This window comes from Atheta coriaria, unplaced genomic scaffold (genome assembly GCF_025399875.1).
Source record: "Atheta coriaria isolate IRGN ID8LTWV9N9 unplaced genomic scaffold, Caltech_Dcor_3.1 hic_scaffold_8_pilon, whole genome shotgun sequence".
Taxonomy (NCBI): domain Eukaryota; kingdom Metazoa; phylum Arthropoda; class Insecta; order Coleoptera; family Staphylinidae; genus Dalotia; species Dalotia coriaria.
Genome location: NW_027045450.1, coordinates 7,144,344 through 7,171,310, shown reverse-complemented (window position 1 = coordinate 7,171,310; position 26,967 = coordinate 7,144,344). Strand labels below are relative to the sequence as shown.

General features: G+C 35.9%; 2 protein-coding genes across 4 annotated transcripts; both read right to left on the bottom strand.

Annotated features, from left to right (window-relative positions):
• Positions 1–9: 9 nt before the first annotated feature.
• Positions 10–8,271, bottom strand: LOC135797220 (solute carrier family 41 member 1-like). Its single transcript, XM_065309455.1, has 7 exons — positions 7,820–8,271; positions 2,650–2,753; positions 2,240–2,480; positions 1,671–2,183; positions 1,320–1,617; positions 1,053–1,258; positions 10–907 (listed from the first exon to the last, which is right to left on the bottom strand). Exons 3-7 carry the CDS (start codon positions 2,442–2,444, stop codon positions 573–575), a joined length of 1,557 nt encoding a protein of 518 aa, XP_065165527.1. The 5' UTR covers positions 2,445–2,480; positions 2,650–2,753; positions 7,820–8,271; the 3' UTR covers positions 10–572.
• A 4,992-nt stretch (positions 8,272–13,263) lies between these two features.
• LOC135797148 (zinc finger protein 423) lies at positions 13,264–26,253 on the bottom strand. 3 transcript variants are annotated; one of them, XM_065309362.1, is made up of 2 exons: positions 26,140–26,253; positions 13,264–23,342 (listed from the first exon to the last, which is right to left on the bottom strand). In XM_065309362.1, the coding sequence occupies exon 2, from the start codon at positions 23,302–23,304 to the stop codon at positions 19,978–19,980; it is 3,327 nt and encodes a 1,108-aa protein (XP_065165434.1). In that variant the 5' UTR covers positions 23,305–23,342; positions 26,140–26,253; the 3' UTR covers positions 13,264–19,977. The 3 variants fall into 3 exon arrangements, with proteins under 3 accessions (XP_065165434.1, XP_065165433.1, XP_065165435.1); XM_065309361.1 differs by lacking the exon at positions 26,140–26,253 and adding an exon at positions 25,327–25,457; XM_065309363.1 differs by lacking the exon at positions 26,140–26,253 and adding an exon at positions 23,408–23,504.
• Positions 26,254–26,967: the final 714 nt, after the last annotated feature.

Below are 26,967 nucleotides of genomic sequence, written 5' to 3'. Positions count from 1 at the left end.
CATCACATGTTGTGTTGTTGTTTGTACATGCTCATAATATACAAAATTTTATTTTTTGGTATAAAAATAAATACATTCATGCTTTTGTTTGTTTCTCGTCAAAATTGCTTTAAAAACTATCTGGTCTACATTATTATTGTACAGTTTTAGCTATTTAACAATATTATACTGGGTTAGAATGTTTGATTGTACTTTAAGTTCTGTTCCTGGATAAAAGTGATTGACACTTTTGTACTGCAGAAATAAATCAATTGTAATACTATCATATAATCACGAGCCTAATGCTTTTGGCCTCACGAGCGCTAATAATAAAAAAATAATACACTTTGGATTGACTAAACTATTGGTTAAGTTTTGTTTGCTGTACTCTGTGTTTCTACGTGGTAAATTGATAAGCAATTCGAAAACAGTGAAAAAAACAACGAAAAACGTAAAAACCTAACACTGCTCAACAGTTTGGTGATAAACCGACAATGCCTGCTTGAACTTTACCCGACATGTCGGCTTGAACCCGTTTTGAACTTACTTTGCATTTTAAAAAGACCCTGCTTGTGAAAAAACAGCGGATTTTTTCAGACGACAGGCGAGTATTCCTGATTGATGGAGCGCAGGAACATAAACGCTAGCAGCAACAGCGTTGAGCCGAGTAAATCACCCAAGGCTGTCAAGTATGGGATTGCTGAATTGTCCGGATCAATCTTAAATCTCCACATGGTGTGTGTAAGAAGGTGGGCGGTGTACAACAGCAACATTAGCTGTATAACACCAACAGTAAGGTATGAAAAGACAAACGCTGCTGATACGGTTGATGTTCCATGATTGTAGATCACATCAGCGACGAAAACAAACACTGTTTGTCCCGGGACGGACATCAGGAGAAGAATGCGCGCCGTCTTCGCTGAATACACTGCAATATATTATAAGAATTATAAAAATCCACCCGTTTTATCACTGGTAATGCAACAGTAAATCACTTACTCATGCAAAGCTTTGCAGATTGTAGAGATTTACAAAGATCTATTTAGATTATAGACTTTTGGACTTAGACTTACCCCCTTTGAATAAAGCTGACCATGGAGGGACAATATGTTTGGTGTGCGGCGGAAAGATGCCCGGCAATGTTGTCTGATGCAACATGGTTGATATTCGACTAGATTGCACCGAGACGAGGTTGCCGCCGATGCCGTTGATGATTGGCTGGAATACTACATAGCCTGGATAGTCCTGCACAGCTTGGTCCAATACAAGTCCACCCATTCTGAAGGAAACAAAGTTAAACATTAAAGACAACATTTTTGAAATCCTTAGTTATAACTTACCCACTGATCAACAACGCTAACAAAACAGGAGTCCATCCAGAGAGTAAAATGTGCCTTGTATAAGTATTTTTCCTCACAATCAAAATCCAGAAGGGTAGGGCTATTCCCAGGTAACATCCCAAGATGGTAAATAACAACCATGAGTAGGTATCATGAATTGTATACAGGAAACTTGCAATTGTTGATAGTAACAAGAGAGATACAATGTCACCGATGCTTGCAGCCAGAGGTGTTGCCAGATTATCCGGATTCATTTTGAGTTTTTGTGTGAGTGTTATCACAGCAATCAAAACAAAATCTAAAGAATAATATAATCATAATTATGTTTATATTGTGTATTAAGTTGCATACCAAGAATAAAACAGGAAACTGTTGCTGTCAAAACACTGGATGCTGCCAGCAGTAAAGCATCATTGAATGAAAACACACCAGTCATAATGGCGGATACACTCACAGCGAAAAGTGATACTAAACATGCGGCAACAATCGCTTGCACCTGAACCAATCCAATATTCCCAATAATCATCTTTATCATCTCTGTTTTAGACTCCATCTTGCCCATGTTTGCTTGCGTGGATAATCTTGAAGCAAGACACATGTCCAGATTCCCTTTAAGACCCAAAATGGACGGCACTAAGATGAATAGTGCCTTGACATTCTTAAACACTTCGTATTCCTCCACGGTGCCCAAAACAAGCCCTGCTCCAATCGTACCCATACCAGCAATCATAAACGGAATGAAGATCTGAATAGTCACCGAGTACCATTTTTCTTTCTTGAGGAACATCTCGGAACTAGCCCGGGAGCTGTTCGTCGCGTTCGTGGAGCATTGATTGGAACTTGGTAGAGATTCAACATTGATAACTAAGAATAATTAGTTATAAAATAATCTGTTGCATAAATTGATGTTTAATTATTACCATCTTCGCCTTGTTTAGTAGCAGCTTCAACAAGACCCAAGATGGTGGATACAGTAAGCTGTTCAGGGCTAATCGAATGATGACTTAGTGTGTCATCAGGCGTCGATGGAAAAGTGCTACACGCCGACAGATCGTCCGAGAGATGATCGCCGGTCGCGTCGTACATCTCGTTGGTCGCCCCTTGGTCGTTGCGATTGTACGCCATGGTCTATCGAGAAACGTTGGGGGGCGATCGCAAAACCTGCACACATGCATAGGGACCCACATTAAAACGAGCGTATTTCTACAATTCTATGCGCTTTCATCCCCGAAAAAAGCATCGCGTATGCAAAAATGCTCAAATTCGCCAACAATGCGCTTAATGGGCATGCATAAAACGCACACGTGCTTTTTGCATGGTCAAAACTCACCGTTTTTACATTGATGCCGGCGAGTGAGGGGCTCGTCCCGTGTCCGTGTGGCCGTTGGCAGGTGGTAGTCGTGCTAGCCCGGGGGACGCTCAAGATCGTGGAAGCTGAAACAGCAGCGCAAGTTCAACATCACACCGATCGGAGAATACGAATGCGACTGCTGCATTGAACTTGAACTTAACGCCTCGTGATGCAATAATGTCCAGTGAGTTCATTCGCATGCGAGTACCACGCGTTTCTCATCCGCAAACAACAAATTTTCGAACCAATCATAGAATTATTATTATTCCGACGTAACTGAGTAATTTCTAGTTGTAATATTTCTAGCATACGAAAACAACTCAAAAGTTTGAAGGCAATAATAAAAATAATGGAAATACAAATTATTCATTAGTTATTTATGTGGCGCACGTTGCGTACTTCACAGTGTGTATATATACTTGACAAAACTTTTGTTCGTAATTTGCATCGACCAATGTAATTTTTTCCCCAGCCACGACCATTTTTTCGTCATGTGTAATGTGTTTTTTTCGTTTTTCATATCGCGCCCGAATCAGTGAAACCTAAAACACACACCAACGGCAAAACGCCATTACGTGTATGTAAAATGATTTTATTCATTTTTTATGTCGGCATTCATGTATTATATAAAATGAAATGGAAGAAAGGGTGGCCGAAAGTTTCACAATCACGATGTCAATAAAATTCACATTTCGGACGTGAATTCCGAGCGATGAAATTAAAGATTGAGACTGATTAAAAGTTTGACGTACACACGCCCTAATTACTCCGCTGCTGTTGCGAGGAGGGGCACAAGTAATATAAAAATAATTGAACGGCACTATTGTTTGTTAACTGTAAATTACATTTTTTATGACGTGCGCGCGCTTTTTACGTAATTTTCTTTACAAAAGCGCAATTATTGCTCGGATTCAACACGATTCGGAATTGTAATCAATGGAATTGATTTCGATTTCTAAATTATAGAAAAAACCATCATGATATGTTTGTTATAAACATCTTGGAAAAACCATTTTATCTAACTGGGATATAAAATGTTAACTACGCGCTGTGTGGTAGATGAGTAAATATTTATCAATTTCCAAAAAAAAGTTTATTGCGCTGAGACATTGAATAACAAAACAATTCAGCTGTGGAATATTACAATCGCTTTGTTTGCATTATTGCATTGTAAGTAGATAGTGCTAAATTTTAAACGGCGCCATTTTGATGGAAATATTGCGAGATTGCGCAAGAACACTAGTGCACTACTGCGCGCGGTTTGAAACTCGGCTAAATTCATGACCTACGCCATGTTTGCGTGTTTCGTTGATTGATTTTCGGCTTCATTGGATATCTATGCAAGTATGCGGTAGAAATCTAGTTGTGCACAGCCGCAGAATAAAAAAATCTGATCTAATACACCTAAATTAACTTAAATCCAATAAAATAAAATTTTGACTTGGATATAAAATAAACTAAAATATAGTAAATCAGAGCAAACTCCATCGAACCTGACTCAGTTGTATAATTACATCCTAACCTTCGACTCGCTTATCTGATAAGACATTCCGATGGAAACGAAAGTGCTGCCTGCGGTCAATGCCATTGCAAAACCGGTGAAATTATAAAATTATCAAGTTGAATTTTTCGAAAAACATTTTTTCACAAAGTAATAATTATTATTATCGGATAATTGTAGTAATTTATATATTTACATGCATTTACAATGTAATAAATTCACTTTTAATCGATGCTTATCGATGTTATCACTCGCATAATCGAATTTGGAGCGAGGTGAGGAAAGCATCAACGTGCTCTCGTGATCATCTATAATATCTACATGAAAAATGGCTCGTGCGCACGACAATCATTATTGTGAGTCAAGTGGTTGCGCAAATGACGCAAATCGAACAAATCGACAAATGCCGCGCTTTTAAAGAGGTTAGGTTTAAGATGTTCACACATAGGCAACCAGCATAGCAACTAAAAAGTCATATTATAACCAAACACGTGTTTAATAATAAAAAATAAATAATTTAATGGTTTTTTGATATAATATCTCAGTAATAGATATTTATAGATTGTTTGCCGATCAATTATTAATTATTTTGATATGAATCTAGTAAAAATCGTCTATAAATAAATATTTTGAAGTTTTTGGTTTAAATCTTTCTGCCTATCAAATGCAAAACTTTTTTATCATTTGAAAACAGATGACGCATGCATAAACAAAGTGCATTCGTCTGGAGCAGCTGAGACAAGCACACAGACACGCGTTGTCAAGTTGTCATCATCTATCTAATAAAATACCCAGCGCAGAGATTAAGATTAAGTAAGCTCACATTACTCGCTAATCTGAATGAAATCGGTGTCTGTCAAGTGTTTCAGCGATTATTTATATGTCTTCTAAGAAAGTTTAATCACCTTTAGAGTAAAATGCATCGAACGCACATTTTTATGCCTTAATATTAAAGTTTAAATATATTTTTGTTTAATTTTTAAGTAAATTGTTGAATTTTATGATAATTTGATCAAAAATAATAACCTTTTCGTATTTTTGAATTGTTATGTCACAAAAATCAACAAAAACACGTGTAATTATATTTTTAATAAACCGTTGCGAGTTGTACGCAAACATTCATCCATTCAGAATAATTTATTACTCGTGGATTCAGCAATCAACGCAAACTGTTTATTTCAGAGTCGAAAAACATTTCGTATTGTTGACAATCGTTCAAAACTATAATTTACAACTATTTCGATTGTCCAAAGCGGAACTGAGCAAAACTAACAAACAATTTGCAAAAATTCGCCATTGGCAAGCATGACATTAATCAAATCTCGAAAAATGTGTAATTGAAGTCTACATGAATATCAACATGTTGCAATTATGCGGTATGAGTGTGCGATTAAAGAGTACATGTGAATAATCCAAATTAAATCCGGACAATATGTCGAATTGCAGCAGTTTGGAGTTTAGATAAAACGGGCGCGCCACTTGAAAGCGCGGAATTTCGTCGCATAGCAATTTTGTAGTTAATAATAAAAGTGCAATTTTATTGCGAGCGAGATTAAAAGTGTCGGCTCGACCGTGTGAAATTGATAAATTCAAAAAAACAATACTTTTCATATTGAATTTTAATGCTTGCTTGCAAAAATATTTATTAATTTATAACCAATAAAATAATTCAAAGTAAAAACCCCAAAATGCAATTATTTTAAGTAAATTTTTAGGTTATGAGTGATATTAGATAGGCAACACTATTTTCACTTAAATAGAATTGACGTAAATAGTAATTTTACACCCTGACACTAAAAAATTCATAAATATATAAATAAATTTACTGATTGCAAATGTAGTGAATAATTACGCACGTGTTTAAGTCTAGCTACCCAATTAATATTAAATATTTGCCTATACGTGCACAGAAACAAAAAAAAACTTTGTAAATGTCGAAAACGTGTGCCGATTTTCTTATTATTATCGTGTTGTGTCGCATACCTTTTTGTCTAAAACACATTTTTTGTTGTTTGTAATCAGTAAACATCGTTCGGCTTTACAATGAGAAATTAGAAAAATAAATTGGTAAACAATATTGATGGTTATTTGCTTATTTGCGAACAATTAATAGTTTTTACTGATAATACCTAGGCGCATAAAAGAAAAATACATTTTATGCAGTTGCGTAAGTATATTCATTGCAGAAGTATTTTTAGCAAACTATTTTAGTTGGCAATTTATTGCTATTTTGTTTTTTTTATGTTCTATTTACTGGAGACTTTATAGAGTGTGATATAGGTCGTTTAAAAGTTATAGTTTTTGGTTAATAACTTGAAAACTAATTAAGTTATTGTAATAATTCTTTTAAAAGTCTATTTAGTACTTAATTCTGAGTTGAATTGTGTTGAAAAATTAGCGATAACTGTTTTTAGTCACAAATTACAGACCAATTTGTATATTGAGTTATAGTTACGTTTACAAAATCAACTTTATTTGTTAATAACTTTGTTTGCGATAATTAAATTTACATTCACTATGCATAGTTTGATGTAAAATTTAATTATGAATTCAGTTTTAAAATGTTTGTTGATATAAGATTAATAGTTTTTGAGTAATTGGTAAAAAACTGAAATTTATCGGACATAAAAATGTGTCACCAAAAATATTAGTTTCTATTTATTTACAAGCAAACTAAACAAATTTTATCGGAAATTTCTCAAGAACCCTATAAACTATTAAATTCTAAATATAATAACATTTTTTATATATTTACTATTTTTAAAACTCACTTTATGCTCCAATTAAAAATAATTTTTATTAGTTTTTAAAATGAACTTTAATAGTTCATAACTTCATAAATAATATGTCAAATAACAAAATTGTTTTTCAGTTGGTTGTAAAATTTATTACGAAATATTTTTCTGAAAAAATTATACTTCCAACGCTATTTATTATTAAGTTATTAATAAATAACTATAGATTGTCGTGCGTGATTAGGTGTCACGGGAAATCATATACGATAACACCAGTTATTAATTAATTACTCGCATACTAAACTAATTTTTATTATTTTATCTTCAAATATCTACAATGTATTAAATACTGAATTAAAATTACATTTTTCAACTAATAAATCATTAGTTTTTAAAAAGTTATGTTAAAATTTATATTAATTAAAATACTTTTTAATAAGCTCAACTTTAATTGTTTATAACTTTTTAAATATTGCGTTAAAAAACAAAATTCTTTCACAATTAGTTTCAGAATTTATTTGTTAATTAATTTTCCAGAAAATTATACGTTTATCATACATTGTTATTGAATAATCAACAAATAACTCAAAGTGTTACACTTCCAAAGGTGCCGCTTTAATAATATTCACCATATTAGCAAATAAAAAGAGTTTTTACGTGTCGAAATACGAATAATTTAAGTTTTTTTAATCACAGAGAGATTACGATTATGACCAGGCATAAATTTAATGAATTTAATTACCCCTCGCGTGATTATCATAATTTATTCATTCTAACGAGATTTTAATTGCGTCCGGGAACAACCCCTTTTTAATTTCAACATTATTATTTTATACTTATTACATTCATAAGGGTAGTTTTATTGATTTTAAACCAAAAACACAAAAAAATTTAAATGTCATAAAATACTCACATGGTATACTTCTGGTGGAATTCTGCCAGGGTTGGTATTTCGCTCACTGGAGCAGACACAAAGTCACCCTCACCCTCTCGTGGAATGTTCGTAGCGTACACCTTTACAGCCCGCACTTTTTACCTGCCGCTCGTATTTCTTTTGTACCGCACAAGTTAGAATACGTAGCAAATGTAACCAGTAAATGAACTCGCGATGCTCCGCGTCTCTCCGATTAATTTATGAAAACACACGCGCGCGACTCGCCGTAGGTACAGAGTAAGGTGCGATTAAAAACCGCGCCGCATTAAATAGGCGACAAGGCGGGCGTGCGAGGTGCACCGCGAGCATCCGACTTCGCTGGTATCACATTTCCGCGCGTGGATGGTACGGTGGCGGCGGCTGCGTTGGGGTTTCAAGGTGAAGGTGATTCCCCACCGGTGTGGTCACGATCCGGACATTCGCGTGAATTTCGTGACTGCACTGACGACCACCTTTAAACTAGCGGACGGTTTACCTCCAGACGTGGGATAAGAAAAACCCCCACTGCTGTGGGAGAATTCAAAATAGAATTCAAAAGAATCATGTGGTGTGAGGTGTGAGAGTAAAGTTATTTTTTTGTACGTGAAGTAAATTTTTAAGAAATTGATTTTGATTTTTGATGAAAATTTATGGAGATTTTTATGTGTTGTGACTAAGTGTGTGGAAATGCTGATACACACGTATTTCACATCAAAAATTTAAATAATTTTCTTAAATCTGACTCATTTATTGTTATGTTAATATTGGCATAATTTAAATTTTGACTATCTCGAATATTTTGCGATTTAATTTGATGCCTAGGCATTAAAACATTTTTGTTAAATTGATTTTTTTGGAGTAAACTTTTGTTTAAATTGATATTTATTAAGTGAATATTGTGAATACGTAAATATATAAATATATTGTGTTCATATTTAAAAAAGTTCGTTGAAATTTATTCCAATTGCTAATATTTTCGGAAATTTTCCGAAAAGTTGAAATATTGTTGTTTCTAATTGGAAATTTACCAAATATTTGGGTTATCAGTTTGGATATAACCTAGATAACAATTCTTTGAAATGTGTTGCACGTTTTAACATAATATTAATTATTATATTGCACTTTTTGTTTACTTTTTAAACTATAGTTCCGGCACTTTTCTGTGACGCCTCTATTTCAGTGGAAAAACTACAGTTATTATTAAATAATTCAAAAACTATTTGCGTTAATATTGAAATTCTTTCAAATTTATATTTGCGATTAAATTATTTCTATTTTGTATCAAAATTGTGTTGATTTGATTATTATTTAAAAAGTTATTAACAATTAAAGTTGAGAAAAAAATATTTTGCACAAATTAATTTATAACTTTTGATAAAATACTATTTATAGCAATGTTTATTTACAATTTTATAAATAATTTAATGCTTAATAGATTTCTAAAAGAATTATTTAAATATCTTTATTAGTTTTAAAGTTATTTACCAAAACCTAAAACTTTTGCCTGTTTTCACCGCGACTATATACCCAACAACTAATAAATGTCAGAAATAAATTTACAAATGAACAAATATATCACTCACATGATTTGACATTGACATTGTGCCATGTATGATAAATACCAAGAAACCCAACCGTCTAAGATAGCAACAAATACAAAGTAAACAAAGTAAAGGAAACATGCAAAATATAATAAAATACAAATTTACAGGTTTACACGATGACGAAACCTTAGAAAAAACAAAACAAAACATTTTGTTCAAGCCATTTGAACAAAAAATTATAAACTAAACGGAACTAGACTACAGTGACTAAACAAATTTAGTAATCTAAAGCATCTAAACTAAAGTACATTGTAAATTTTTTTACTAAAATGCGTTCTGTTAATGTCAGTCGCACATGGCATCCATGAATTAAGCCGCCATCTTAAATTAATGACTCCTCATTCTCATTGTCTCACTACCTCTTCTGGTCGAATTCAAAAATTCACTCGCTACAATAATCATGGCATGTAATACACCAATATTTGCTATTGTCCGATCAGCAGACATTCTAAAGTGTGTAATGAGTCTACACTGAAAAAAAAAATACTAATTACATCTGTTAATTAAAGTTTAATGAGCTTTTGTTTGGTTATTTGCGCGTGGCTCTTCGCGTGAATGTCAAAATACATCCACACGGCACGTAGGACTGATAGCGATAGTCGATGATGAACATGAGCATGTTTGCTCGACGATGGCCTAATAATTACGCACACTAATTACCTGTAAATTAAATTATTTGTCTAGTGTGCGACAGTGCGACATCCGGACGCGGGCATGAGTTCGAGCATGCTCATCATCATCATCATCATCGTTGTCGACGTCGCGATCGATATTCAAGTAATTTTTGGTTTAATTTCATATTTGAACTATGTGTGTTATTATGCCATTTAATTGTTTACATTTACGATGTGGATGCGTGTGTGTTTTGTAAAACAAATACAATGTTGGCGATAAATTATCAATAAAACTCGAGGAATTTCTTGCAACATTCGAATTGACAAATTAATTGATTGTGTTTGTTTAATTATGAATCATTTTATTAAATTTTTATCGGAAATTTATTTCAATTGACCGATTATATGATATTTTATTGGGTTTTGTGAAATTAATGAGTGAAAAGAATGTTTTTTGAGTAAAAATATTTCTAAAATGGGTTTAGGGTTGCCTATAGTCACGGTTTTACAGGGTATGTCAATTATTATTTTATTTTAGAGTAGGCAAACGTAAAAACAAACCTAGTATATGATTTTATACAATATTTTAGTTTATTTTGTGTTTACATGGCTGAAAATAACGTTTTTTACGTCAACATTTTTCAAAGAAGATATAATGGTTGCCTATAGACATTTATTTAATGGTTATGTCAATTATAGTTAAAATATACAGTAGAAAACACTAAAAACAATATTTTTGTATGATTTTACATGACATTTATAAGTATTTTGTATATTAATTAAGTGAAAAGAATGTTCTTTCACTTAAAAGCATTTTAACGTAGTGATAATGGTTGCCTACGGTGATATCTTTGAACGTTACGTCAATTATAGTTTAAATGAACGGTAGGCAACCATAAACACTACAATGTCCTATATCTACATGTAATTCTCAGCAAATAAGGAAATTTTCAATTATTTTCGGCAATCTTAATATAAAACGAGATTGTAGTGAGCATGAAATTAATACAATTGGGTTTTACACGACTGGAATTATATAGTACCGCTATCACTAATATTTATTTGACTTTATAAACCGAACCGAATGACGCAGACACCTCACAAAGGAATATATTTTAGCTTAATTTTAATATTACTTAAGTTTATCGTAATTTACGCTAAGTAAAAGCGTAAATTAAAAAAATAAAATAAAAAGTTATGAAAAAAAATCAATTAATTTTAATTGTTATTATTTCGGTAAGAAAATAAATTAAATTCAATCCATGTGGAGCGCAATAAAAAACCGCCAACCGTACATTGTGCCAGCGTGTGCGAAACTTTTCCAATTTTCCGCACATGACGAAAAACCAGCGCAATTCCGACAGCGGCGACTTCACAACTCCTTCAAGACACAACAAGACGCAATCTTCAATTATTCTTCCGAAACCACCAAATACACCACTTTTACACACATGTATAAACACCGAGAGGACGAAATAACACAGAACAAACTTAAATAAACGATAAACAAAAGTAATTTGTTGCCACATGAACAAATACATCGACGAATCAATCAAACAAGACGACAAAGACAACTGTTAAATTATATTCGTCAGATTCAGTTATTTGTAGAATCTAGTATGATTCGGGAATAAATTAAGACTTTGAATGGTGAAATATCGAGCAAGGGGAGATTTTATTGATGATTCAATGACTCATCCGGTTTAATCAAGTGGAAAGTACACATAGTTTAATTTTATTGCGAATTTTCAAGGTCACGTATGTGAAATAATGTAACATTTGTAACAAGATGTAAAAATTTGCGATTTTTTTGTGTTTGCGCACGGTTGTTATCAAATAATACTCATGTAAAAGTCTGTAAGTACGTAAGTATTATGAACATGCAAAAATTCTACGTAAATTTTTATTTGCAGACACGTGCAAACAATATTTATGTTGAAATTTGTTTAAATAACCAAATAAATGAGTCTAAAATTAAAAAAAAATAAATTTTGATTTTATTTGTGTTTTGGCGTAAAAGAAGCTTTAAACTTAGGTTATGTTTACTTAAATGCAATAAAATGATTACTGCGCATGCGTAGATTACTTAAATGTACTTACTTACCTCCATAGTTTATTTATCTTGAAGCAAACTATATAAAAACACGAATATAAACTGTTGTAGAATGAAAATTCGAGAACCTAAAATAAAATTACTCAATTATCGAGTGAATAAACGTCGGTTGACATTGCATCTTTAGATAATTATTAAAATTATTGCAGTCGCGAGCTGTAATCGTCAAGGAAAAACGTATGCCAAGGTAATGACGAGCAATGTTTATGTGTGTTCATGTCCAATTCAGTTATTACTATTAACTATCAAAAAACGCAACTCATGTTTAGCGTCGTTTCCAGATTCCTGCTTCAATTTCAATCGCAATATAAATGCAGTCAAATGATGTCGATGTGTTGTTTTGTTCGCGTTCGGTTCGTTACACGTCACATATTGTCACATATTGTCGAATGTTTGGCCGAGTGTGACGCCCGCGTGTGTCGGAAGTCGGCTAAGGAAATCAGTTTCATCTGTTTCGCACCTGTTTCACGAAGCGTGCTAACGAAGGTGCTATTTGTGATCCTTCGTGCGCAAAATGTCAAGCAATTAATTGCAGCGGAAAATGGTACAATTTAGCATGTCACAACAAATAACAAAAACAGAAAAATATTATCATTAAGTTAAATAGAGAAAAATGTATAGTGGGTTACCTATCATAACAGCATAACCAAAATTTAGAATAAAGATGTTTTTCAATGTTTTAATGCAAATTGCAACACAAAACAAAAAAAAAACATTTTAGAGTAAAATAAAATGTATAGTTGGTTGCCTACCACAACATCACATAACCAAATAATAAAAATAAATAAAAATTCAGTATTAAAATGATTAATTTTAATGTTTTTGGCAAATCACTACACAAAACAAGCAAAATATTATCTAAAAAAAAAGAAAAATGTATAGTTAATAGCCAATCACCACCTCACATAACCAAATAATAAAAATAAATAAAAATATACGTTTAAAATATTTAATTTTAATGTTTTGTGCAATCACAACACAAACAAACAAAAAATGATCTAAAAGTAAAATAAATGCCTAACGTCATGACACTTAACCAAACACCTGAAATAATTATTTTTTTATTTATTTTATGAATAATAGAACAAAATAAATAATAATTGACGAGATGTGTAATTTTAATGTTTTATTTATTTTTCTTACATGACTAATATAATAATACATAATTATTTGCCACTAAATCGTAGTATGCTTAGCAAATACAATACAATTTTGTTTTCCATCCATCGTGTGGTGTGATCTTCACTTTTCAGTTATTAACCATTACTGCCTTTACGTTTACGGATTTAGTTAAATTTATAATACTCGTACTCACATGTCAAATGTCGGAATATGAAAATGTAAAAATCTGCTCAAATCTGCTTGTATTACATTTTAATTAGCGTAAAATCATGTATAAACAATGTGATTGCATCACCAGCACAAAAACAAATAAGTATCACCCTTGTACAATATTCATTTTTATTATTTATACACTGTTAAACAAAAATATATTATAAATTAGACTAGGAACGACTAGAAGTGTGTTATTTTTCTTGATGCAATCACAAAATTAAAAATAAATGTATCTAAACTGTAACATGATAATATGATAGTTGTGATTTGAGGTTATGTTAACGTGAAATTTAGATAGAAGCAAAATTAGCTAGGATTTTTGTTCCGGTTGGTTTGTTCTCTTGTATAAACATTAATAACGCCCTATTACATACAGCCACATCTCCTCGTTATAATAATAATTTGTTTTTGTAATATTATAGTCATTTTTAATCAATATATAGTCGATATAACAAATTAGTCAATACATGATGTGTTGTATTTTATTTTCTTTGTATCTTTGGAGGTAGTTTGCTTTGAACTGGAATCCCACGACGCCTGATAACACGGTAGGATTTTGAGGTTATGACAAATCCTCTAAAAAATTAACTAATTGTGCCGATATCTAAACCCGCTCGGAGAGGTAACACTGTTTCTTATAAAAGTTTTCAACAATTTGCTTTGCATCTGTATATAAAAGAGGAAGTTTTAGTTTTGAACCTGATTTGTTGTTATTTTGTTGTTTTTTGTTGTTTTACTAATGGCAGTTCGAGATAGATTGATACAACTTACACGTAAGTATACAACAACACATAGACAGAAACGTAAAGCTCAAAAACACTTACTATACTTGTTTGTTTTGCGAAATAACTCGTTTTTTTGTTGTTGTTGTAGTAGTTGTAAACTCTCGTCGGATGGCGCCACCGGCAAAAAATGACGTGTCGCCATTTTTTTGTTCTCCCTAACGCTTACAAACGCATATTGAATAATATGAAAATAGTTATATTTTATCATTGTATTTAAAATGTATGTATAATTTTACTTCTTTCGTCTTTCTCCTCTCATTTCCTTTTCGCTTTTTTCATCATCGTCATTTTTAATTTATTTATATATCTGAGTCTCCAATGTAAATAGATATAATCTCATGTGAAATTCTCTACAAAACATGTCACTATATATAACTTATGTGTCATATATTTTTATCTTCATTTTTATCCTCTCTTAATTTGTTTATATAATGTATGTATATACTAAACATCCCTTACAGACTAATTTTGATTTTGTGCCTCCGATTCTTAAACGTTAAATATAGTAATAGTAATAGTTAGTTTTTAGGTAGTTGTTTTTTCATCTTCTTCATCATCTTCATTACGTTCTTATGTTTTTAATAGTGTGTGTGTGTTGCCTGCGCAGCGGCAGGAACACTGCCATCACAAGATGGCCGCCGGCGTCACAACGCCTGGAACAAATGAATACGCGTGCGTAGCCATGTTGTTTTCATTTCATTTTTGTTATATTTATAGGTATATAAAATCGTTTTTTGTTCTTTAACTAATAGTGATAGATTCTTGCGAGATTCTTAGAGTTATCCTTAGTTAAATTAAATTCAATGAATTTTTTTTAAAGGTTTGAGGTTAGGTGGTGCTTAATATTCGAGCATACGCAATGGTAATCGTTATTTATGTGAATATTCTGTCATCGGAAGGGAATTTAATCTCGACAGTTGTGGATTTACCCCGTTTTTGTGTTTTTGCCCCCAGAATGTGCGTCTGTTTATTTATTTGCTCACTGCGAGAATTTCACCCCTGAATTTAAGCGTAAAAGGGGCACGTGTTCTATTATAATCATCCCCTGTGCAAAATTTTGCTGGAAATTGAAATATTCTCTAATTTAATTTGAATGCAGGTGGTTTGAGATGTTGGCAACGCTGTAAAGACAGAGAAAAATATCGAAAGCGGAAAAATTGTAAGAAGCCGGGGGTGAAACGGTGAAAGAAATGAAAACCGATGAAATCAATAATCTGCGGATTGTGCGATGCGAGATGCGATGGGGTGAGGTCGCGTGCGCACGTTATTTAGGCTCTTTTCAGAAATGTGGAAAAGGTGCCGCGATGCCCCGCCGCCCTTCGGTGTGTGTGTGTGTCATTGACAGTGACAGTGACAGTGCCCTTCGGTTAGTATTATATTATATATGATGAAAAGATGTTTGTCGCGTATGTACGGCGTACCCCTTTTCAGTTTAGAGTTTTTGGGTTGAAAAAGTCCCCTTTTTGCACAAATCTCACCCTTTCTTGTCATAATTACGCAACAGCTGCCTGCGGGTGCGAATTCGTCACGCTGTTCAAAGAGAATTAAAGAATAACATTTTGCACAATTTTGGATTTTCGGTAATCCCCTGCCTAAATTGATCAAATGATGGATAAAATTCCCTTTTATTGGATGTTTGTAGATTTGTATCTAGTTTTTATGATTTTTTTTCTCCAAAATTTTTATTTTTTTACCCGTTTTTCGATATTTATCCAGCTGAATCGAAATTTCTAAGCGCGTGGCAAGGACAGCGCCCCAACTTATTGATATTAATTTTAATTACGTTACGCACCGCTTCCAAAACGATAATAAAACCCGCGCCGACAATAAAAATGAACAACGCGCGCACAAATTCAACACATACATAACATACAAACAGTGTGGCATGGAAAAAGAAGCCGGCGGAGAAAAAAAAAACTCAATAAAAACGCATTTTTCATCTCTGTCTGTGTCCGTATAAGAAAACTGCAAACTCCGGTGTGCGAACTTTTTTTTTTGCCAGCCGCCTCACACGGAAACATAATGCGGACATGTCGTATATACTCAGTGTGAGGGCGCTGCGCGCGCTCCGCCGCCGCGATATAAAATAGAACGTTCGATTTCATAATTGGAAAGCCGGCCTATTTCATTAAGTTTTTCCCGGGGAGAAGCAGCGCGTCAGCGAAGGGAATGTCGCGTCGCGCAGACCGCCCCCACCGCCTCCGCGTGCACCCCCGCGCGCGTCCACGTACTCGCGTCGTAAATTCACTGAAATGTGGATTTGGAAAAATATAGGTTTATCCCATTTTCTTTTATCAAGCTCGCGCGCGCGTCGCCGACGACAACGAAGGGAGAGCCGATGACCACTCACACACACACACCAACACACATAACCTTATATGAGGGGGTGAAATTTGCTAAGACTCCCTCCTAGCGACGCCGACGCCAACGCCGACGCACCAAAACGTAGAAACATTCCCTTCATTACGATTGTTTTACACTCACACACAGACACAATATACATATGTGTTGTTTCATATGTCTATGTGTGAGTATGTTGGGTGGCGGCCGTGCAGGCGTTTTTCCTGATATATAAAATAATGACGATAATATAATAAACGCCACCGTCGCACGGGGACATATCTCATATCGCGGGGCGGCAACGCCGCGTGTAATAACCGCTCTTCCTGCCTCCGCACAGACGCCATCTTCACTTCCACATCCCCTTCTGACTCGCATTTCGTATTTCATTTTCATTCCGACTAATTATATCACATCTGCGACGCAGGAAAAAGCAGCAAAACAAAAAAATAACCAAAACTACGCCATTTTAATAGCGCTTGTATTAATTTAGGTTAGATTTCATTAATCAACAATATTCGAACTTCTGTGGATGTGTGTATGTGTATTCTATGCGTTTTTAATATTCGAAGGGTGCGCAACCCCTCAATTCAGCAAATAAACGAAAATTGACCGATGGTCGCCATGCTATCTTCACAATCTATTTCATTGTAAAAGTATACAACCCACTGTACACATATACACATATTTTATTTATTTTTGTGTTTTTTTCTGCTAAAAATGAGAAAAAATGGTTTTAAAATTTATTTTTACGCTTAATATAAATTTATATTTCAGGGGTGGGGGTTGGCAACCCCCTTTGCATGTCGACTATGCTCGAATATTAAGCGCACGATTTTCATATTTCAATATAAATTCTTTTCGTCTCGACTTTGACGTCGCACGAAAATTCCAGCTTAAATATTTTTTCTACCACCACCCCCTCGCAACCCTTATGTATACATATACATATAATCGATGTAAATAATAAATGCCTCAAGTTATTCATACAAGAAAAACTTAAATACAAAATCTAACAGTCAACGCTTTTTATTTTCTTATTTTTGTTGTTATTAATTGTTATTGTTGTTTTGTTTTGATTTTAAAATGTTTAAATAAGTGTATTTTAATTAATATGAAACCCGTACGTTCCGTTCGACTATTTGTATATTCGAATATTTGTCCTCTTATAACAGTTTAAATATTTTTCATTTTTTTAAGTTTTAGTTTCTTTATAGTTTATCATTTGTTAAAATGTTAATACCGATTCTATAACGTAAAAAAGTTTTGCCCCCGGGCGCGCGATGAAGAAGGCCAGAAGTCGTCGGCGTGCCGGCGGCGGCGGCGCACGGGCGTCCTGGAACATTTTATAATTCTACGAACAACTTACATATTTAACAGGACGGACGGCCCGCGGCGGCGCACGGCGGCGGCGCGACTCGCCTCTCCACACACACGCACTTAATCCGGGGTGTTTTTTGATTTTTCGCTCCTTTACACACTAGTTTTGTTTGTTTTTGTTTGTTTTTTGTTCTTTTAAAGTTTTGAACACTCGACACACTGCTTCGTGTATATAATAGTTTAAAATGAGTGTTCAGGACTATTCAGGACCTGACCCGCTCTGATTCTTTCCAATATTCATTTATTTTATGCTTTTGTGATCGTGTTTCAATTTGAGGTTAAGTTAAAAATAGCTACGATTCGATTCGATTCGGATTTGCATAGCATTTTATTATTTATGGAAGATTTAAACCTGAGATTCATTTGGCTTGTTGTATAATGCACACAGCGAACAGATGCAGATCTTTTTTTTTGTGTTGAAAAATTATTTTTAGGGTAAAAATTTAGGGTGCGCCAGCTGGGCGCTAGCGCATTTTACGTAAAAAGGGAAAGAATCGCATTGTGTAATATGTGTGGACACTCACACATAGAAAGAAAAAAAAGAATCAAGGGAAGCGCGGCACGAGCCGAAATTTGCATTTTATGAAAATAACTTGTTTAACATAATGAACGTCATTGTGCGCGCACGGCTGAAGGGTGGGTGGCGAATGACCACGACGGGCACGCATGAATAAATCAATCCCGAATCGAATCGAATCGCATCGAATTACAATAAATCGATGCAGAATCAGAGATGCAAAAAATGCGGTGTATTCGAAACATATTCTGCGTTGATTTTGTGTTCAGCACCTGGATTTCGCTTGATTTCACTTTTACTTTTAAGTTAAGTAATTCAATAGCAGGTCATTTGCAATTACTGAAGGCACACAGCGTAGTCATATAACTAGTAATTAGCAAAAAGGTAGTCGTTTTTTTTTGTTTAATGTTTAGGTTATGTTATGTTTCTTTGTACTATACAACATAGAAATAAACTCATTGCCATTTATTTTAGGTTAGGCTATTGTATTTTGTGGTTATGTGTTTTGGAAGACGGTCGGGAATGCTTCGCTTGATTCCATTTTTGATTATTTTGGACCCGAACCGAGTTGCTGAATGAAAAAATGATTAGCAACCAATTTTTTGACTTTTAACTCACCAGCTACGCCAATATATCCCGTAATTTTTGTTGGTTTTTGATTTTTTGAGGTTAGTTTTGCATTTTGTGATATATCCTATTAAATCTAATCAGGAACTCGAGACAGGAAAACGGTATTTGTACCGCTGAAGAAAGTCTGATTGTACTCGTTTCAGTTTAAAAAACCCTGAGTTATTTTGCGTTGGATGGGCGCGATTTTTTCCATTTTTTAAACTTCTTCATGTAAGATAAATATTCTAATTCTACGTATGCGGAACGTTAACTGACTCTTGAGCAAGCTACATCTAACAACTCAATAATTATATGCGTGTGTATTTTGTTTAATTCTTTACTTTTTTTTGCTTTATATTCGAGAGATAAAATAGGAACTTCATAAACATCACCTAAAGCTTCGTTTTTCATTTTTCTTCATTTACTTATTCTCATCAGAATTTTTTTATCTTTCAACACACGCCAGTGCTTTGTTTTTTTTTATAGTTCGAATCGTCAATTACAAAACTCGTTTTTGCGTTTTTAGTTTTTAATGTTTTCATCATCGTTTAAGTGAAAATCAACAGACTATATAAAATTTCACTCAGTCTTTCCGGTATTTGCATAAAAATATGTGCTCATATGGGTATTTTTTTTTTGTTCGTCGTCCGCGTTTTGTTTATCTTCTTTTGCAAATATAGGAATACGCTTATATTAATTAGATTTATATTAATTTAATAAAGTTTAAATTAAAATAATAATCACAGGTGTAGCTATCGCCGTTTTTTTTTAATTTTTAATTTTCCCCCGTTTAGTGTTCTCAATGTTCTCTTAAAAAAATATGTTCTTGACTTTTTTACGCTCTGACTAGACGCGCGCTTATTAAGCTGGTGTGAGAGTGAACGTCGCTGTAATCGGCGACGATAGTTTACTCGACACCGGTAGATACACAATAGACGGCACAGCGAGCACATTCGTCGTCTCTTCGAGTAAAAATGGCTGCATAACGTATTGACACGCAGACGCGGTAGCGTTTTCATCGTCGTGCTGCGGTAACGCGTATGTGGCAGGTAGCTGTGACTTACGCGCCATCTCTTTGAGATCTTTCGCATTCGCCGCGTCAATAGACTGTTCGTTGCCTTGCTCAGGCAGTTTACGCTTAACAGATACTTTCTTACTTGTTTTACTCGGCGTGTCCTCGGCGTCATCCGCACACTCGGATGGTTCCTTGGAGGCATCACCCACTGATTGAATATCGTTGCTTCCATTAAAACCATTGAAGAACGGCGGCAGTGGTAGGAACGGATGCTGTGTAAACACATGATGTTGCAGTTGCTCCGGCTGGGCGAACGACTGCATGCACACTGGACATTTCAACACGCCTGCTTCAAGGTTGGTGCTTGTTGGGTTGTCTGCATTCTGGGCGTGCGAGCGTTCATGCACGAAGAGGAACGGCAGCACGGGTGTTGTAAACGGACAATATGAACAGTGATAAGTCTTGCCGGTGTCTGCGTCTGCGCCAAAAATTGAAGACAAGACATTCTGCATCTTTGCTTGTTGTTGTTGTTGAATCAAAACCTCAGCGTTTTGATTGTTGGGTATTTTTATTGTAGGACTGACTCTTTCGTTACTTTTACTTGAACTTTTCTGTTGTCCAATGGATTGTTGTAGTTGTTGTTCAAGTTCAGCCCACTTTTCAGCACCCACCTGACCATGGTCACTGAGTAAATGCGCTTTCAACCATTTTGTGCTTCTGAATCTTCTGTTACACAATGGACAAACTTCATTAAAGTGAGAAAAGTAACGATGACTTAAATCAGCCAAATCAGTAGGTTTCAACGAAGGATCTTCTATGTTAGAAGATGGCGGGGCCATTGTGGCTGGTGGTGTAGCCCCAGCATCTTCAAACCTCTTCGGTTGCATCAAATTAGAACCATACTCAACAATCCCATGCGTGTTATGTTTATGCACACGTAGAAAATATTTACTGCACAGTTCTTTATTACAGATGTCACAGATGACGCCACCAATCTGTGCGCCATTTTCTATTTCAATACCATGCATGCGTTGCATGTGGGTCTTCATGAAATACTTATTACACAACTCCTTGTTGCAAATCTCACAATAACTGCTGGTAGGAGTGAGATTCATGGAACTCCTACGTTCTGGTCCACCTGGAGTTGATGGTAGTCCACTTGGTGTATTCAAACCAGACCTTGGTGTTTTTTCCGGTGTAGTAAACCCATTGTATTCCTCTTTGACTTCTGTAAGTGGCACCTGACTGGTTTTATGTGCTTCGTAGAGATGTTTCTTCATATCTTCGAAATTCGGGAAGTCTTTCCCACATAAATCACACATGGTGTTGTTGTTAAGGTTAGAATTGAGGTTAGAGTTGGCATCTGCTTCAGGAGTCTTCTCATTCTCACTGGGATCATCTAAAAGAAGACCGTGCTCAGTCATCATGTGAGCGTGAAGATAGTATCTGTTTTCGAAGTCTTTCCCACAGGTGGCGCAAGTGCTACAAGTGCTAGCAACTTTCGAAACATCTAAATCATTCAGTTGCAGAATCATAGTCTGTAGTTTTTGTAAATCCTCAGAAATACTATCAGCTGAAGACGAAGCAGCTGAATTTGCAGGTTTTTCTTCAGAAATCTTTTTTGTTTCGTTATTAGTGTTTAAAAACAGTTGTGGTGGATCAGGTAACTTTGAATGCACACTAACATTATGCAGTTGAAACAAACTAGCGTTCTGGAACTTGATTCCACAGGTCTCACAACTGATGTCTGACGGTGAAGATGTTTTACGATCTGAACTATTGGAGCTTTGTTCCCCCATGATGAGATTCAATGGACTTGTCTGTGTGTATGGATTAGTACCTTCTGATTTCACTTGGTCTCGATCATCTGGTATGAAGATCCCATGGCGTTTCATTTTGTGTGTACGCAAGAAATACTTGTTGCAGTATTCTTTACAACAGATCTCACAAAATGCTTTCGGGTTCATTACGCCAATACGTCTAAGTCGGGCGGAGAGATCTTGGAAAGATTCTCGTGGTATTTGTGGTTGGGCACCGGTCGATGGTTGTTGACCAGGCGATAGCTTAACGGGCGAGGTATAAAACGGTTCCTGCTCAGAGGTGCGTGGTTCGCGATCATATTCGCTCTTCAGCGAGGTGTTTGAGGTAGTTTCGTTTTGGATAATGCGCGGACTCGTCGATTCATCCTGTTGGTTATCAGCATCCGCATTCGTAGGTATAGTACCGCTGTCGGTTGATGGTAGTTCTTGTTCTGAGGTCTCGAATGGTTTGGTCTTGCCAAACATCTTGCCAAAAGGGCCGGTAAACATGTCGTAGCTTTTCTCCATTTTAACAGCCAGGTCTAGGCTGGTAGGCAACCCAGGTGGCATCTTCATATGGTTCACATAGGAGGGGATATTGACGGAAGGAATTGAACTGTTGGAACTGCTAGTTGGGTTATTGGAATCCGGAGGTGGGTCAGTGTAGATCCCGTGTTTGTTGGCTTTATGCGTCTTCAGGAAATACTTGTTGCAGAACTCCTTGTTGCACAACTCGCAATACGCATCCGGGTTGAAGATCCGAATTGGTTGGCGTGGTGGCATCGCATCTGGCTGGGCAGCAAATGGTGGTAATCCCATGAACAATGAATTAGCCGCACCTGGAAACCCTAACAACCCAGGATTCATCCAATCTTTACTTCCGGGTAAATCCGGCAACCATGGTGGTAATTCCTGTTTCATTTCCATGCCGGGATTACCACCAGAGGTGAGTTGTCCACCGGCTTGTGAATCACTATCGGATGCATTATCGGTTTCCGGCGGCGGCGAATCCGCTGGTTCTTGTTTACACATGTGTTCGCTGGCGAGATGCGCCCGCAGTTGATCGGCGGCGGCGAATAGCAGTTGGCAGACGGGACATTGTAGTGGCGTTTCTGACGGCGAGGACTCGCGATCGGGGGACGGCGGCTTACCTTCTGCGGCGGGCGGGGAGTCGGTGGCGGAGATGCGCACGGGCGTCGCCTGCTTGCGGCGCTTCTTGCACGTGTCGGCGGGCGGCGTGGAGAGGCAGCGCTTTGGCGGGCGCGGCGGCTCGAAGTCGCCCGCTGCTGCGGCGGCGGCGGCGGTGGCCGTGTCGCTGAAGCCGCCGTGTATGTTGGGACCTGAACTGGAGGGCAACGTGACCGATGTCATCATCTCGTTGTGTAGGCGACATGCAACACTACCATAGGTCCCTTTAACACACAACAAAACACAAAAAATCACAAACTCACATTTTTACATTAAAAAAAAAATTTACCAAAAATAAAAAATTAAATATTAGGCACTATATAAACTTTCGCGACACGTAACAAATCACAACGCGCATCGTGAGCATCCCTCGCGCGTCAGGGTGCTGAAGCGTTTTGATAGCGCACAAATTCCAACCCTCGAGGTCACCCACCAACTACAACTCCAACCCCCCACCTATTAAAAACAGTACCTCGGTGTTCGCATCCGCAAAAAATGATATTTTCCGCATTTACGTTTACCTACGCCAAAACCCCACAAATTGAAATAGCATTATCTTATCATCACACGGAAATATTTATATATTTCATCATATGTAAAATGTAATAATTTTATTCACGATAAAACTGATTAAATTCAACCTAAAAGAGTGTGTTGATTGGTTCGGCGTGATGATAATAATAACCAACTGATCAGAGCATATGTCGGCGTTAGTGGGTGGCTGAAATTCAGTTTGTCAATATTTAAATTCGAATTGGAGCGCGTACGACAAGCGCAAATAAGATATGAGTGCACTGGCGATATGAAATTAAAAAGGCTATAGTTGGAAATTTATTGATTTTGCGATAAAGATTTTCACGAAACACCTGTGTTTGCTTTAAAATAAAAATTCGCCTCGCAAAGTTTCCGGCTTTGAAAAGAAAAAAATAAAACTTTTCGACACGCAACGTTAGAGAATAGAAGTTTGGTTATTACATCCATAGTTTAAAACATATAAAAATCGGAAAGATATTTTATGTGTGTTGGTGTGAGTGTGTTTGAGTGAATTGTGCGTGAATCGAGGGAAACGGCGAGCCGAAAAAATGTGTGTGGATTCTTGGAAGCGAAGGGAAATTATTGATCATCAGATAAAGGCAACAGCACAGAGACCTATCAGAATAACATAATGACGAATGGAAACATAACGGACAGCGCGAATGAGGCGCGCATGTGTGTTGTGTGTGCAAAGGGGGGCGTCAGGGGGTGGCGGTGGGCAAGCCGCGGCGCGTCGCGCGCGCGACGAGGGCGAAACGCGTATCGTGGATCAATAGTTCCACCCACGCGGTCCGGCGGAGCGCGCCGGCCAGCGGTCAAAACGCGCACCCTAAAATACATAAGACGCACACGGACACTACGCACGACACGCCTTACAACCACCACCCCCACGCCAACTCTACAATACGCGAGGAAGCGAAGAAACGCGGAGAAAAACGGAAACCGAAGAAAAATGTATTTTAAGATTCGGCCATACTTTCACCCTCACAAACAAACAAAACACACATACAGAAAAAATTTCAGAACAAAAAGAAAAAAATTAATAATAATTTAATACAATATTAATTATAAGATATTATTTTTTATAATTTTGTTTTTGTTTTGTTGTGTTCAAGTGAAAATCAAGTGAATTTTAATGAAAACTGTAGCAATGTGTGGATTATTAGCATTTCACTTTCGCTATCGTTTTAAAATTGTTCGACCGGCGCGCCACAAACACGCCACGAATACATTAAGCGTAATTCTGGCCCGCAACCCCACTTTTCATTTCATTTGCGACGCGTGTTCAACGTGTGGGTGAGAAATTGAAGCTTTGCATCGACGAAAAACACAAAAAAAGCAAGTAAAAAAATGCGTCGCACAATTAATTTAATGAAACCTTCAAAAATCCACACTTTTCTAATCATATTTAATTAAAAACGTCTATTTTTAATTAAAATTTATTATTATCACTTACAGTTTTATCATAAAAATATATTAAAAATGATTTTTATTTAATTTTTCACTTTTTACACTTAAATTTGTTATTTTTTCACTGTTTTCTTTTATATTAACATGTTTTAGGGGTTATTTCACTTGTTTATCACGTTTTTATTAATTTATTTTTAGTTGTTGATTATTATAAATAATATCTATTGGAATATGTGATAATAATGTGTAGTTTTTGCTACTTACAAGGACCAACGCCGCTCAGAGAAGGTTTTATGAAACGTACATCGCGGTGGTTGTTTGGTGGTGGTTTGGTGGTCTGTGTGTGCGGCTGGTGAGCACCTAACGACACTAGCGCGGCCTGGCTACTGATAATTTAGGGGCAGCGTCGCGGCGCGCGCGGCCCGCCGGTGCGCAGCTCCATCAAAATTAGATGACAAAATCCGCCATTTGTACGGAGAGCGGCGGCGCGCGCGGAGCCCGCGATTTACAACGCACTTTGTTATTATATTTTTTTTATTATATATATATATATATCTATATATGCGCCGCCTCCCGCTTGCCGCCAACGCCGCCAGCGCGCAGTTTCCTTCTCAGCCATTCTCTCCACCATGGAAGTTAGTGTTTTCTTGTTTTCTCTCGCGTAATGATTTTTTCAGCGGGCATTTTTCGGACGTTTCTTTTATTAATTTAATTGCGTTTTTTTTTCTCGTCTTTTTCATGTTTTATTTTTATTTCTACAGGCGACAGAATAAAATTTTGTATTCCACGACGTATTTTCACACATAAATTTATTGATTTCACTTCATTTCGTGTGATATTTGTCTACGTTTGTATGTTTAATGATTATCCGACCCTCGATTTGTAATTACGATTAAAATTCAATGCGCAAATCATGCCCGAGAATAATTAATGAAGCCAAACCAACACTCACCCTCACCAAAAATGTTTAAATGTTTAATTCGAGCCGCATTCCCGACGTTTTTTGATTAAATATTTTGTTTGACGTGATTTCTGATTTCTCAAGTGAATAAATGATTGATTTTTACTTTTTTTTACCTGCACGTAAATCAATCAATTTTTAATTCGATAAACACACTGCTTCCCACCGACAAATCACGCCACTAAATCATTAACTAAATAAATCTTTTCTCTCTGTGTGTGCTAAGCAAAAGTTTCGATGCGCCAGTTAAAGTTGAAAAGTTCACATTTAAAGCGATTGATTAAAAATCAAATAAAACGAATTTAATAGAATCGAGAAAAATAAAAAGCGGAACGTGTGCGCAAAAAGCATCTTCTGATATGCGGAATCGCAGAAAATAGATTAACACTCATTATCAAATTGCAAATTTTATTAATTGACGCTTTTTATTTCCAAGGTCAGGCGTCGTCGAGCGCGATTTATCGCCGCTTGCAGTCGGGATAATCTTGCATTGTTTACACATTTTCCAATCGTTACACAATTCTACCACGACTCGCATTTATTATACGCGAATTTATCAATATTATTACTATCTAGAAAAACACGTAATGGTTTAATAAAATTCCCAATTGCTAATCATGCAATCGTGTATTGAACACGTATTATTGTTCGGATTGTGGTCGAGAATTGGATTAATTTAGTTAGCGCTAATTTGCGGCGCTTACTTTGTTGCGTCTGGCGTGTTATCGATTTGTTGCGTTATCACCGGCATCTTAAACATCACTTCCTCCAACCGGCTTTCACTCAGATGATTTTAGACTTGACTAAAGTTTTATTCTTTTGAATTTGGGCACGTCGCGCCATCTGCACACAAAAATCTGAACTCAGGTTGCGCGCTAGTGGAAACTGTTGCAGAGCGACTGTAATTTGAAAGTAGGGAGCTATATTATCTCTACAGTTGAATT